Source organism: Pteronotus mesoamericanus, unplaced genomic scaffold (assembly GCF_021234165.1).
Source record: "Pteronotus mesoamericanus isolate MK-2021 breed Mesoamerican mustached bat unplaced genomic scaffold, CSHL_Meso_final scaffold_85, whole genome shotgun sequence".
Lineage (NCBI taxonomy): Eukaryota > Metazoa > Chordata > Mammalia > Chiroptera > Mormoopidae > Pteronotus > Pteronotus mesoamericanus.
The window spans coordinates 65,390,979-65,406,146 of NW_026555329.1; the positions used below are offsets into that span (position 1 = coordinate 65,390,979).

A 15,168-nucleotide genomic window follows, 5' to 3' on the forward strand; every position below is an offset into this window, starting at 1 on the left:
ACGGTAATAGAAGAAGCCCGGCGGAGACCTAGTCACGCGCTGTGAATCAGGACGTGGCAACCAAACGGCCCCGCCCACAAGCTGCCCGGAGTATGGGGCTGGGGCTGAGGCTGGCCATCCCGCAGGACCCAGGACCAGTTGGGCTGGAATTCGATCCACGCAACTAGGCGCGCTGGCGGGGACGTGGCGCTTTCCAGCCAATCCCGGCTACGCAATTGTGGGACCAATGGCTACCCAGGGAAGCTCTACGTCAGATGCGGTTTTGTTGTTGATTGGTCAAGCCGCCGCTGGAGAGGCGGGTAAGGGCGGGGCGCAGAGCCGCTTCCGGTTAGGTGGTGCTTGCGCGCGTGAGCTGAGCCGGTGGGTGAGCTGTGGCAGTGGCAACTTGGGCTGTAGGTGCTACCAGGGAAGGTAAGTGCGGCGGAGTTCGACCCTTTCTCCGCAGACTCGTCCTTTTTCGCTTTCTTTTGTACTTCAGACCTCGCCCCTGGTGCGGCAGCGGCCTTTCTCATTCCTGGCCTGTGTTCCTGCTAGTTCGAGGACCTGGGGCCTGAGCCGGCTCGCGACCCTGTGGCCTTCGGCGCGCAACCTCGGTTGGAAGTCGCCGCTTGCCTTCTGGCGCGCTGTGGGAAGGGGCCTCGGACTTGGCGAAGTCTGGCTCCCGGCTTTATGTCCCCTGGGGTAGTGTTTCGTGCCTGGCTTGCCACGTCCTCGTCCTCCGTCCCTGGGCCCCACCACTCACCGAGCCCTCGGACTAGAGGGTCATTCTTGTTTATCTCCTGAAGGTCAGAGGGCAGTCGGGTACTGTTATTGGAACAGCTCCCTGCCACCTTCCTCTCTCGAGCCTGCTTGTGTCTGCCAACCCCGCCCCAAGGCCACATCCCGAGAGTACGGTGCATCTGCCAGGAAAGTCGTGTTCGCTGACTCTGAGGGTGTAGAAACAAGGGGGAGAAGAAAGCATGAAAATACTTTGATTTAAAGAAAAAATACTTTGTATAATATTAAAGACAAGACGAATGTTTCGAGGTTCCACCTTTAGCTGCATACTTAGCGACGGGAAAAAGTTTTAAAAGCTTTCTTTGAGAATTGTATTTTTACCTTGTCTTGTAGCGTCTGCCTCAGCGTCTAATTACGATTTTTAGCATGCTCCAAGTAAAAACTTAATTCCCTGCAGCTGCCCTGACTAAGAGAATGGTAGTGTGGTTTGCAGTTTCGAAAGCTGTTTTTGCATAGAGGCGAAAGTTCTTTGGGTCTGCTGATAAAACTTGAGGGCCTTCGATCTCAGTTCCTAAGTGTATAAACTCACAGAATAGTGTCTTTGAGAACTGAATTTCGTTTACTTCCTAGCATAGACCATAAAGTCAGTATTAATAAGTCGTGAATAAGGTTGCTGGTAGGTAGAAAACTTTCGTCTCTGATAAATTAATCTTTGTCATAGAATGGAACTTAACGTAAGACAAATGCATGTTTGACCGTACTCAGTAGATTTAGTTAACCAAATGCCAAACCGTGGCCATAACTGAAGAATTTATGTAGTACTGTCTAGTGTGCAAATAAAGGGTCCAGATAGATAATCTGTAAATTGTTTGATAGATAACCTGTAAATTTCCCCCCAATTGAATTTATTTATAAAAAAATTGTGTATTTATTCTTAGGTGTTTAAACTTCAGTCACCTTCAAAGTACTCTCCATTTGATGCAATACACCTATCAAATTTTTTCCAACGCTCAAAACAGTTTTTGAAGTTGTTGATTTTGATGTCTTTTAGTGCTTCTGCCATTATTTTGTTTCACCTCTTCTGCATTGGCAGAATGTTTCCCTTTGAGGACTCTCTTCATTGGAGAAACAAAAAAAGTCACTCAGGATGAGATTGTGTGAGTAGGGAGGGTGGCGCATGGGGTCATGCTGTTTTGGGTCAAAAACAGCTGAACACTCAGCCAGGTGTGGGCAGGAAATCACCCATCATGAAATGGGCAAACAAATTGGAAGAATCTTCCAAAAAATTCACCGAAGCCCAACGCAGCCTCTCACACCACCACCAGCTCGTGCACTGATACACTAGCGCACTGGATTCCCATTGTAGAACACTCACCTAGCAGAGGAAGCCTGTACTGTAAGGGGCCCACACTCCAGAAGCTAATTCTGGTTGTTTTGGGGTCCCCCCTCATGTTTATGTGTAGAGAGGATGCGTTTGCTCGGGCATAATCTGGGTTTTACCGTGATTCAGGGGTCTTCAGTAGGATCCTCTTGAGAATCACAACTGGGAGAACTGTGAGCGGACAAAGATGAACTGAGTATGTCTGAGTGGGTGGTACTCAGATACAACTTTGAAACCAACTCTTTCATCACTCAGTTTGCTTCCATTGATCCACTAATGTGCCCAAAGATACTTATTGGTGGTATTTTATATACATTGCATCAGTATAGATTATTAATACATTGATAGTAGCACATTTTTCTATATCACGGGCAGTGGAAGGACAGAAGTAGCCAACGGATAGCTGTTGGAGATGGTTGTTAAGCCATAATATCTTAGATCCTCTGTGAACTCTTAAAATATGCTTTTTGTTGATGTTGTAATTTATGTATTAGAGTTAAGTCTGCTGAAATAACACTTTTCCTGTTGCTGGCCGATGGCCACATCCGGTAAGGAGAATTGGGGGTTGGGGAGCATCAACAGGCAGGAACTACATTGCTGCCAAGCATCGTCCAACTAATCCAGTAAAATGTATTGGTATATAAAAAGTGCAGACACTGTATTAGGGATTGTAGATGGAAATTAATTTATGTTAGCTGAGATCCATGCCTTCCAAAAAGTTGGCATCTATAAGGGAGTTAAAGAGACAGTTTAAAATAGCCTCTGGTTATTATTGTGGAGTGGTACAAGCAAGTTATATAAAAGTTTAGAACAGCAATTTTCAACTGGTGTGCAGCAAGAGGCATACTGATGTGCCACAAGAATTTTTAAAACATGGTATCTAACTATTTAGTAAGGGACAGTGACCTTTTTTGCCTTACATTGTCAAATAAAAAAAGACAGCAGCCAGCACAATAGCTGTCGGTGTGAGTAAATCAAAATTATACCTACTTTTGTCAGATGGGCAAAAAAATGTATTATTTGGTGTGCCACATAATATTAGTAATTAGTTTATGTGTGCCATGAAATGAAAAAGGTTGAAAATTGCTGGTTAGAGGAATGGGTACAGATCACTTCCAGCTGGAGTGATAATATGAGATAGGTTTTTTTCATCTACGATAAAAATGATCTATAGACATTTGGCACTGAAGGGAGGTTGAGCTAAAATAAGTACCAAATTCTCAAGGACTTTTATGCATGTTATATGTGCACAGAATTACAACTAGAAACCAAGACTCTTGTCCCTACATTTTGTAGCATTCCTATGGCAATTAATTTATGTATTAAAGTTTTAAAGAAAATTTTTCATTCTGTAGCCAGAAAAGTTTAAAGTTTGTACCAGTGAAGCCTGAGTAATAAGTTTGTCATTCTCAGAGCTTTTCTTCTACAACCAAATTTTGCACTTTTATGTACTCAGTTGTCTTATAAACGTGTGCCCTCACACAAATAATTAATTACACTGTGTTAATGAACTAATGTAGATTTGCTTCATCATGAGAGAAACATTGAATAAATGGTGTATCATTATCATAACAGTCTCTCTCTAATTTTTTTTCCTTTTTTTTTGGCACATGCCCTGGGAATCAAACCCGCGACCTTTCACTCTATGGGATAGTACTCCAACCAAGTGAGCCACACTAATCAGGGCTCATTATCATAACTTATCAAATCATGAAGGATGACATTATTACTTTAATGTGATAATCTATTGCTGGTACTTGTCCCAAGTTTTGCAAGAATGTCAGATTGATAACCAAATAGCTTTAATTTCTACATTTCATAACCTGGGCCTTAGTATAGTTACTGTATTTTGCCGTGTATAATGTGCGCCTGCATTTTTGTTCGCATTATACATGGGATTATTATCCCTGTTGTTATACCCATGGTATGTAATCATTATAGCCATGTATAATGTGCATCCTTATTTTTCCCCTCAAAAATTTGAACAAGAAAAATGCTCATTATACATGGCAGAACATGGGTGAATTGCCATTAGGCTGTCCTGTCCCCCTTCTACTCCCCCATTCACGATTGAAGTAGACACTTAAGCATCGAGATCCTGCTTTTGCTGCATTATAGAGGAACGCTTTTTTTCCTGATTATCCAGCTCAGAGAACTGGAATTTTATCACCACACCCATTTCTCCCATATTGAGCAATGAGTCTTTGGTCAACCAGAATAACTTTTGGATCACTCAGTGTTAATATTCTTGAGAAACTGAATTTAATCCAGGCATCTAAATTTCCCAGAAACAATTTACTCTAAGCATTCTGTGACCAACAGATTTTTGCAAAAAATGACTTGAAGGAGGAGGAAGAATTGGCAAGAATTTAAAGCTTTCAAGGAAATTTTTGAATGGATAAAATAAACTGATTCTTAAGTCTCGTTATTGAACGAAATTCTGGCTTATGCCATTATTATTTTCTTCTTACAAATTTATAGGAACAGTTCATGAAAATAACTCAGAAGAAAATTATTGGTGATGTTCTATAAGAGGATGGTGATAGCTTTTCTAGCCCTTTTGTTCGTGTCTCTAATATGGCACGATCCAATAGAAATATGAGTGTAATACAAGCCACACATGTAACTTTTAAGTTTTCCTGTGAAAATTTTAAACAGGTGAAATTATTTTTAACTTAATCCAGTATGTACAGAATACCATTTGTTCAATAATAAAATATAACACTAATACCACATCTTAATTCACATTAGCCACATTTTAAATGCTTAGAAGCCACATGTGACTAGTAGCTGCTGTCCTGGGCAGTGCAAGCCTAAACTTTTTTTTTTTTTTAGGAAAAAATACTAGATGTTACCAGCCCTGGCCAGTGTGGCTCAGTTGGTTGGAGTATCGTCCTGTAGCTGAAAGGTGGCAGGTTCGATTCCCAGTCAGGGCACACGTCTAGATTGCTGGTTTGATCCCTGGTCTGGGTGCAGGTGCGTGAGAGCCCTGGTTGGGTTGCATGGCATCCCCGGTCCAGGCTCCCATCCTGGCACATTTGGGAAGCAACAAGTTGATGCTTCTCTCTCGCACATACATTTCTCTCTCGTCCCCTCTCTCTAAAAGCAGTGGGAAATGTGACCTCTGGTGAAGATTTAAAAAAAAAAAAAAAAAAAAAAAAAGTGGGACAGAATTTTAGAGAGAGTAACTTATAGATCATTTGAGAAATGGGAGATGGGAAGATGGATTTATCACAACCATTGATTTACCAACTAGATTATATGGTAAAAGTTTATACAACCAAGTCCTTCACTTATGTTTATCATATATTTTCCTAATATCCTGTTATTCATTGATGTGTAGCCCTGATGATGGGAAAAGGAGAAAGAAGGGTTATTTGGCTTCCTCTAGTTTGGTTGAAAAGAAAAATGCTTCAGAAATAACTGCACTAATGTAGTTCTTTAAATGCCTTGTGTGAAAAATGGTTTTGTACTCTTTCACATCTTCCCACATAAAATATCCTGTCTTGAGAGATATCCTTTGTTTCTACTTGAACGTTCTTTATGTACATGGATTTCGATACATCTAGTAGTCTTTTTTTTTAGTGTTTACAATCATAAAATGGGCCTTTTGTTAAAGTTTTTAATAGCTAGGAGTTGGTATATTTATAAGTATATGTGGGCACGAAGAGTGATTATATGTGTATGTACATAAATTATATATAACTATATGTAAAATATATAGTAAATGAGGGTTTTCATTGCCTGCAGCAAAGATGAAGGTAGGATCGCTAGTCGCTGGTTTTGTCAGTCAGGTGGTTCTTGGTGGCCCTTGAGGCAGTTTTATCAGTGGTAGATGACAGATTTTACAGTGATAGTAGGTGATGAGGAAGCAATGACAGCAACATAGACAACTCTTAAAGACTGTAGATGAAGGAAGAAAGAGCAAGTGGGGTCTGGAAAGGAATGATTTTGGATTGTGGAGACCAGAGAAGTACTGATTGATAGAATGGAGGGGCCTTTAGAAAGGTGGAATTGAAAGTTTAAGTGAGAGCCCTGATCCATTTTGCTCAGTTGGTTGGGCTGCAGAGCAAAGGGTTGGGGCACATGCCTGGATTGGGGGTTCATTCTGGTCTAGGCACGTGCAAGAGGCAGCCAATTGATGTTTCTCACATCACTGTTTCTCTCTCCCCCTCTCTAAAAATAAATAAAATCTTAAATGTATTATTTAAGAGTTTGAGAGGGGTTAGGAAAGAGAGATGGTTAAATGATAAAACCAGATCACTTGGCTTTTACTCTGAAATTCTTTTATCTTGTATCAAGATGTTAAGCCTCAAAACTTAAATGTAGTTTTCCCTCTAAATCACAGTGCATCAATCTGTTAACATTTCTGTATGTCACATGTATCAAAACTTTGTATAGTATCTTGTCCAGACTTTGATAATGTTAGTGGGCTTAAGCATTTATTCATAATGTAACATTTGGGGTTTGCAAGAATTGTTAGAGTATTTTGCAAGAATTGTTAGGGGTTTTAATTAATCATTTATAAAATTTTTCTAAATGTGAAGTCCCCTTATTGGTAGGTATAAGGAAAATCCTCTATTGCAATGATTCCTGACTTTTTTTTTTATTTTTTTATTTTTATTTCTTTATTGAGAAACATCAAATGGTTGCCCACCTCCCAACTGGGCTGCAGCCTCGACATTTGTCCTGACCAGGAATCAAACTGGTGACCTTTTGGTTCTCAGGCCGGTGCTCAATCCACTAAGCCACACCAGCTCGGGCTGACTCTTGATTTTACTTGATTCTGTAAGCCTCTAACATTATAGATGTTGTTTAGATATATCATAAAATACCAACAACATATGTGTAATTTATTACTTGTCTCTAAAGAGTTTCATTTGTCTAAAAAATTAGTAGTAGTTTGACGTGGAAGTCTCATTTTCCCTTAAAGTGAAGGCATATTCACTTTGATGTTTAAGAGAGCCACTAAATCTCTAATTTTCCTTTCACTGTTCCACTGATTTGATTGACCAGTTAAATTATTGAACATAGGCTGGAGTGTTACTCTAGAGGAATATATTTTACTTAAAAAATAGGGTTTCTGCCCTGGCTGGTGTGACTCGGTTGGGTGTCACCCTGCAAATGGAAAGGTCTCAGAATTCCCAGTCAGGGCACATGCCTGGGTTGTGGGTTTGGTCCCCAGTCAGGGTGTGTGCAAGAGAAAACTGATCCATTGTTTCTCTCCCTCTCTTTCTCCCTAACTGCCCCTGTCTCTAGAATCAATAAAAGGGAAAAAAAAAATTTAAATAAGGTTTCTTTGCTAACAATAGATATGTTTTTCCTTTCGTCTGCTTTTCGTATTTGGAAAAAATGGCTTGAAGATGTTTACTTTGCTACCTAATATTGAAAAGAGTTTTTATAATAGTGTTTAAAATGTAATAGACATAAAAAGGTAATATACACGAGTGTGTGCTCATTTACAAAAAGTAAACAGCACAGCAGAGGACAGTATTAAAGTTCACGTCACACCAGCCTCACGACCCCCACCCCATCTCTTCTCCAGCAAGTGTAGGGGTTGCCACCGTTTACTGACCGATGTTTTCCTTCCCTACCCTTTTTGTATGTATCCGTTACACTCCTGTTTTATACAAACATAAACAACCTGTTGAGGTTATTTGGTTTTGCTTTTTACATAAATGAGCTCTTACATTGTTTTGCAAATTGTTTTTTGTTTGTTTGATGGGTAGGTGGGTATGTGGGCTTTTGTTCATATAAGGATCTTGGTGAGTTCTCAGATTCAGTACTTGTAGATTCACCTCATTCTTTTTAACCACTGCGTAAGTGTCCCATAATATAGATTTACTAGTTCCCTGGTTCAGTTACAGTTAACATTCAATATTATCTTAGTTTCAGGTGTACAACATAGTTGTTAGATGTATAACTTACAAAGTAATCTCCTCCAATAAGTCTAGTGCTCACCTGACACCATACGTAGTTATTACAATATTACTTATTACAGTCCTTATGTTGTACTTTATTTACATCCCATGATTACTTTGTAACTGCTAATTTGTACTTTTAATTACTCGCTTTCCATTTTTTATCATTATAAACTGTCGTCATTGAACACCTGTGTACAAATATCTTTATATACAAATTTGGGTGTTTTGATCAGATTGCATGAAACAGAATATTGATAAACTTTTAGCGGCTTAGCTGAATTCTAACATTGGTGGGAACAGTTTAGGAAAAGTACCACCTTCTCCCTTCTTAGAGGTGTCCAGCTCTTGCTTTTACATGCTTCCGTTCATGGGTTTCATCAGTCTTAACCATCCAACAGCCATCCATTTTGAGAATGGGCACTTGGGAAGTGACTGCTTCCCCTTGTCTCCTTCACTACATTTCTGGTCTTGTTTGCTTTCTTTTTACTTTTAAGGAATCTGTATATAACATACTCACCATTAACTGCTCTTAGCATTATTGAATCCAAAGGTCTCTATAAATCCAAGGTAATACGGTGTAACTTCTGTTAGCTACCAGTTGGTGTTATGAGAAAAATTGATATATTGAAATATATTTAACCTATTGGCATATTTAATTTCCTTATCCCCTGGCACAACTCATGCTTCATCCTAGTTCCCAAACTTTGAGGCAGGATCAGACATACGTAGTTCCTTCATATTAAATATACCTTCAGGTCACATTTCTTAAGATATGACTGTTATGGCTGTTCGAGAATTTGGTTAGAATAGTGGTTCTTAATCTGACTTGTCTTTTAAAAATATTAATAGAACCCTGGCTCAGTGGATTCAGTGCTGGCTAGTGAACCGAAAGGTCGCTGGTTCGATTCCCAGTCAGGGCACATGCCTGGGTTGCAGGCCAGGTCCCCAATTGGGGGGCATGAGAGAGGCAACTGATTGGTGTATCTCTTGCACATCGATGTTTCTCTTCCTCTTTCTCCCACCCTTCCCCTCTCTAAAAATAAATAAAATCTTTTAAAAATATATTAATAGAGATGGGATATAATGGTTGTATTTTCTGAAAACTCTCCCGTTGATTCTAGGGTACAGTCTGGATTGAGAACCACTGGATCGAGAAGCTATGCTGAAAGAATTTTCATATTTTAAAAAACATTTACATATAACATGATCCCTTAAACCAAATTGTTCCACTAGTGATATCCTGGGGACAGTGACATCCTTGGCTGGTTTAATCTATGGATTTTAGGATAAGGCAACGCACTTACTTACATGTGATGCAGTGTTCCCCTGTCCTCTAACATTGTATTAGTTCCTTGGGGCTGTTGTAACAAACTACCACAAACTGAGTGTCTTAAAAGGACAAGAATTTATTTTCTCCTAGTTCTAGAGGCTAAAAGTCAGAAATCAAGGTGTTGGTGTGGCTCTCTGAAGGCTCTTGGGGAGGATCCTTCCTTTCCTCTGCCTAGCTTCTGGTTTCTTGACTATGCATCACTCCAATCTGTGCCTCTTTTCATAACGTAGCATTGTCTTCTCTTTGTGTCTTTGTTCAAATCAGTCATTGGATTAGAGCCCACCCTAATCCAGTGTGACCTCATTTTAACTTGATTACATCTGCAAAGATCCTATTTCCAAATAAGGTCACATTCACAGGTACCAAGGATTAGGACTTCAGTTTATCTTTGGGGAACACAGTTCACCCATGACAGGACTCTTGCCTAATTACCTATCCATCTAGGAAAGGAGCCATTGGTCCTAAAGGGAAATGAGTAAGAGATAATGTGAAATTGCAAAAACTCATTCTCACCACAGGGGGGAAGTCATTCAGACTTCTGATGGATTAGTTAAAATATGAAAGCCTGGCAAAATCTTTCCCCTTGATTCTTAATTTTACAGGTTTCTAAGACCTTAACTTCTGTGGACAGTACTATGGTGTATCTGTAGAGCATTACAAACAGGTTGTTACTGTGAAATTTCTTGGCAATTTTTTGGTCAAATTTTTCTTTTTCTTGAAGATTTTTTAAATTTATTTTCAAAGAGAGAGGAAGAGAGGGAGAGAAACATCAATGTGCAAGAGATACATTGATTGGTTGTCTGTCACACGCCCCCAACTGGGGACCTGCCCCATAACCCAGGCCCTGAGTGGGAATTGAACTGGCAACCTTACTGGCCACAGGCCAGCACTCAATCCACTGAGCCACACCAGTCAGGGCTGGCTATATATATATATATATATATATATATATATATATATATATATATCCCTAATAAAATATTCCATCCTTAAGCTTGCTCATTAGAATCACCTGTGACTGCAGAGATTTTGAAGGTATGGAATAGGGAGGGCCTTGGAATCTGTATGTGGAACAGTACTCCGGGTGGTCCTTATGCCTGAGAAAGATTGGGAAACAATATATAGAGTGACAAAACAGTTGTTATTCATCATCGTACCGCCTGAGTGGTTTGCTCTTTGAAAAGGATTTGAGATTGAGCCTGGACATGGGAGATGGCATGGTGCTGTAAGCCACGGATGCTGCTCAGATAGTTCATTGGCTTCTAATCTGGTGGTGATCAGAATCATCTGAGAAGCTTTAAAACTACAAATGCCTGGATTCAACTTCAATTCTAATTCAATAGGGGAAAATTTCAAAGCTTCCTATGTGATTCTAATAACCTACCAGCCAGGTAGGTTTGAAGACCAGATCATTTATGTAGTACAATATAAAAAGAAAAGTATTGGAGTCAGTAGGTCTGTTTTTAAATCTTGGTTCTTGCACTTTTAAATCTTAAGAACTTGGGCAACAGGATTAAAGTTCTACTTTGGTGTTTTTTAAAAGGGAGACTACAAGGTGAATGTTTTAACTATAATTCCTTATCAATATACAATCAGATGAAGGAAATTTGTGAAAATTTCTCACCATAAAATGGTAAAGGCTGGTATTCTACCATACTTATTTTCTGGATAAGTAACATTTGGGATAATAGCAAATCAATAATGGAACTGCGTGTGAGCTTCTAAAATTACTAAGTATACTGCCTATTGAATTAACCACCTTTCTTTTTCTTTAAGATCTGATTATCATGGACCTGAGACAGTTTCTTATGTGCCTGTCCCTGTGCACAGCCTTTGCCTTGAGCAAGCCCACAGAAAAGAAGGACCGTGTACATCATGAGCCTCAGCTCAGTGACAAGGTTCACAATGATGCTCAGAGTTTTGATTATGACCATGATGCCTTCTTGGGTGCTGAAGAAGCAAAGACCTTTGATCAGCTGACTCCAGAAGAGAGCAAGGAAAGGCTTGGGTAAGGTGCCAGCTCTCAGGGGGTAGTTCAGATGATGACATTTCTTTACAAATCAGCTCATTCTCTTTTTCCTCTCTCTGGCTCTGTCACCCAGTACGGCTTTGTTGAACTACATTTTATGAAAACTAATCACAGGATCGCTACCACTAAAATTTAATTAACACTTGCTTCTATACATTTCTCCATTAAGTTTTTACCTCATTCTTTGAAGTAGTCATTTTTGCATAAACGTAACAAATATTAAAGAACCCAGCTTGATTCCAAAGAGATATTATATGGTAGGGGAAAGGAAGGCTTCTCATCCCTGCCCCTTTTAATTTTTAAGAGCTATTCTTGACCTATTCGGTGTTGCCCAGGCCAAGTCTTTGAGTGGATAATAAACTACAAATTGAACCTCTGGACTAATTTCTGTAAAGTTTATGATTTCCAAGAATGTTCCTCACCTTCTTTGTTTTCATTCTCAGATATTTGCTTAATTAAAAAGAAAAACCAAAACAAACCAATTTTGCCTTTTAGAAGACTTTAAAGATAATATTCTTAATGTCAGAGTATGAGATGCTGTGTTAGTAACAGCTGAACCATAGTCAGGTTCCATGACACTCTCAGCAAGTGTGTTTTTACCTAAAGCATTCATTTGGTAGAGTTTGGGTGATTATTTCTTTGTTTAGAGAAAGAAACATCAATTTCTTCCACTTATTTATACATTCATTGGTTGATTCTTGTACGTGCCCTGACCGGAGATCGAACCTACAACCTAGGCGTATTGGGCCAGCACTCTAACCAGCCGAGCTACCTGGCCAGGGCCCAGTTGATTATTTCTGAATCAGGATCTGAGAATGTCTTTTGGCTCTTCCAAAGCCTTGCTTTTAAAGGAAATGAAGGTTAATTTAAAGAATTTTTTTCCCTCAGTGGTCACAGTTGGTATTACTTTCTGAACTATATTCAGAAAGAGATAAGAGATCTGTTGAAAAGTTGTACCACATAGCAGCTTCCAAAAATATTTTGCAGTCATGGGTAGTGCTATGATTAGGAGTCATTATAGGGTTTGCTTTGAGTGATATACTTAAGGATAAATTTCCTTCATTTTTTCTACAATATTTTATTCTTAAACACTAACAAATAATCAAAAGATTTTGCTATGTAGAATGAGAAACTGTCCTAAAACATTTGAAAGTAGATAGAGAAAACAAATATATTAAAGAGTCAACCTTTTGTTAGGTGGCTTTTCTAAACTTTGAGAGACCATGCTCACTTTTAATTTTAATCTTATAAACGCGCTAATGTTCCTGGCTGAAAATAGAGCTGCATGAGGGTGTTCTCAGTCTTCACGTCTTGCCTATTAATATGCATGTCCAACGCACATTTTGTCTCCACATATGTCTTCACAGAATTACTCTTAAATAATGAAGAGCCCTTAGGTTTGGTGTCAACCAGAATATTTTGGCTCGGTGCAGGTAGTGGGATAGCTCTGTTAGAAGTTGTCAGTAGAGAGAAAATACTCTTTTTTTGTCATTAGTAAATATCAAAAGTTCAACACATGAGCAGATTCCATATTTGATTAGAAAGATCATATTTTTCATGGAATATATGAATAAACAAACTGCTATTTGCTTCTCCCAAGTTTTGGAGATAGTGACAAACATCCCCAGTTTATAAGGTGACATACTGTTGGAAGCAAACACCAGATGTTAGAAACAACAGATTCCCCCTCTTTTCCATCTAAGTATAGACAAATTATTAGGAGACAAGGTCATTGTTCATACCTGTAGTTGTAAAAATTTACTACTATTTTTAAATCTTAGTAATAACTAAAGGGCCACAGGAAGCATTTTAAAACAATTTTATTACAAAGTTTTAAGTTAATCTTCTTGTTAAGAATGTTGACATATAGAACACTTTTTCTTATATTTTTATTCTCAACTCCCACCCACCCCCCCCCAGGAAGTCTAAGTATCCTTAATGTTCATATATGTGTCCTTCAAATGAGGATTTATTTGTTTTGACATCGTGGTCCTTACTGTAAAAAAAGTTCTCACCCTTGATATGTTTACTATAGAGGTTTAGCTAGAGCGCTTCATCATCCTTTTTTGGGTCACAGACCCAGCTCCTTTAGGAGTATAATGAAAACTCAAGACTTCCTCAGAAAAGTGCAGAGAGGGGAAGGGAAAGGAGAGAGAGAAACATCGATTTTTGTTGTTCCTCTTACTTTATGCACTCACTGGTTGAATCTTGTATGTGCTGTGACTGGGATTGAACCCACAACCTTGGCTTATCAAACGACACTCTGACCAACTGAGCTACCCAGCTAGGCTAGATACAATTTTGCATGTAAAAAAAAAGGAAAGGAAAGGATTTGTTTTATGCCTTTTGAAATATAGAGGCATGTGTTGTTACCTCTTAGGAGAAATAACATAAGGTCTACTAAGTATATTGTGTCTGCCCTGGAATAAATGCATATTTAGTGGTGTCATAACTACACCTGTGGTGCTTTCCAGTGTCATAGGAATACAACACCACTGGCTTCATAAATTTACACAGGATTTTAAAAATCAGTCTTCAGAGCTTCGGTGTCTAAAATAGAATGTGCCCACTTCCATTGTACTTTTCACAGCTGCCTGCAGGCTGGAGGGCCAGCATGATAAGAATGGCTTTTATTTTTTATTTTTTTTATATATATATATCCCCCCCAACTTTTCTTGCTTTATTGTTTATACTTTCATGGCCTTTTGGAAAAGTAGACTGAGGCCAGTACAATTAGCTGTCCTGGGTGGGCAGAGAATAGAGGCTGGGGAGCCTGGCTTTTATATTTTCAAATGGTTATGTAAAAGAAAAGAGAGAGAGAGAGAGAGACACAATCCATATGTGGCCATCAAAGTAAAAAATATGGGGTGGACCAAATGTAGGCTTACAGTTGTTTGTATGGAAAAATAGTACAATGATTAGTAAATAATAACACAAGAATAAACTGTGTTTCATGTACTTGCAGCTATAAACTTTTGCCCCACCCTGTATTTACTGTCTGTCCCTTTTCAGTAAAAGTGTTCCAACCTCTGGGTTAAACTGTTTCGAGATATTTCTGTTGAAATAAGTAGAATGGCATTCAGCCAACTTCATTGAAAAAACCCATCTTGAACAGTCACATTTCTTTTTTTAATCTGAGTGATCCTTTTTAGGCTATTTATAATAGTTAAAATTTTTCTTTTGGGAATGAGAGGGGTTCTGATACCTTGCCCTTATTTTTCTGAATGGTACAGTAGCACTGTTGGTAGCCCGTACCATTAATACTGTTAAATCTCTACAGGGTTAAAGTTGCAAATAATTTTTTTTTGTCCTATGTCCATGTAGATGGAGGAGGGTATTTAAGAGACGGCTTCTTACTGCTTTACCTTTTATGTTACCATTTTAGATCAAAAGCTATGAGTTATACCTTCTCTGGACGAAAAATGCTTGTTAATGATAGGATTTAAGTTATGTCTAACACTGTATCAATATCAGGATCAGGATGAATCTCTTATACTGTCGCTCATACTCTGATCTAACCACTTTCCAAGCAGTTGATAAAATGAGCACAGATTGGGAAAAGACATTATTTGCTACCAAGTGACAGTCGTCTTCTGTCCTGCATTTAATAGAGCATAGGAGTATGCCACGATTTCACTTCTGTTAGAAGTTTTGATGTAAAGTTCTTATTCCAAACTGGGCCACTTAGTTCTGTGACTCAACATATGTTGTCTTGGACTCTGCGAGTAGGTGATTGCATCTTTAAACAGGAATTTTCATATCATGCACATGTTTTGAAATCCTTACA

The 15,168-nt window shown here is 38.8% G+C and overlaps 1 protein-coding gene across 2 annotated transcripts in view; it reads left to right on the plus strand.

Annotated features, from left to right (window-relative positions):
- The first annotated feature begins 320 nt into the window (after positions 1–320).
- The window catches only part of CALU (calumenin), a 28,285-nt gene continuing 13,437 nt past the window's right edge, over positions 321–15,168 (plus strand). For both annotated transcript variants that reach the window (XM_054564414.1, XM_054564412.1), the window contains exons 1-2: positions 321–411; positions 11,129–11,360. In XM_054564414.1, the coding sequence (XP_054420389.1) occupies positions 11,140–11,360 (221 nt within the window). In that variant the 5' untranslated portion in view covers positions 321–411; positions 11,129–11,139. The remainder of the gene's footprint in view (positions 412–11,128; positions 11,361–15,168) is intronic.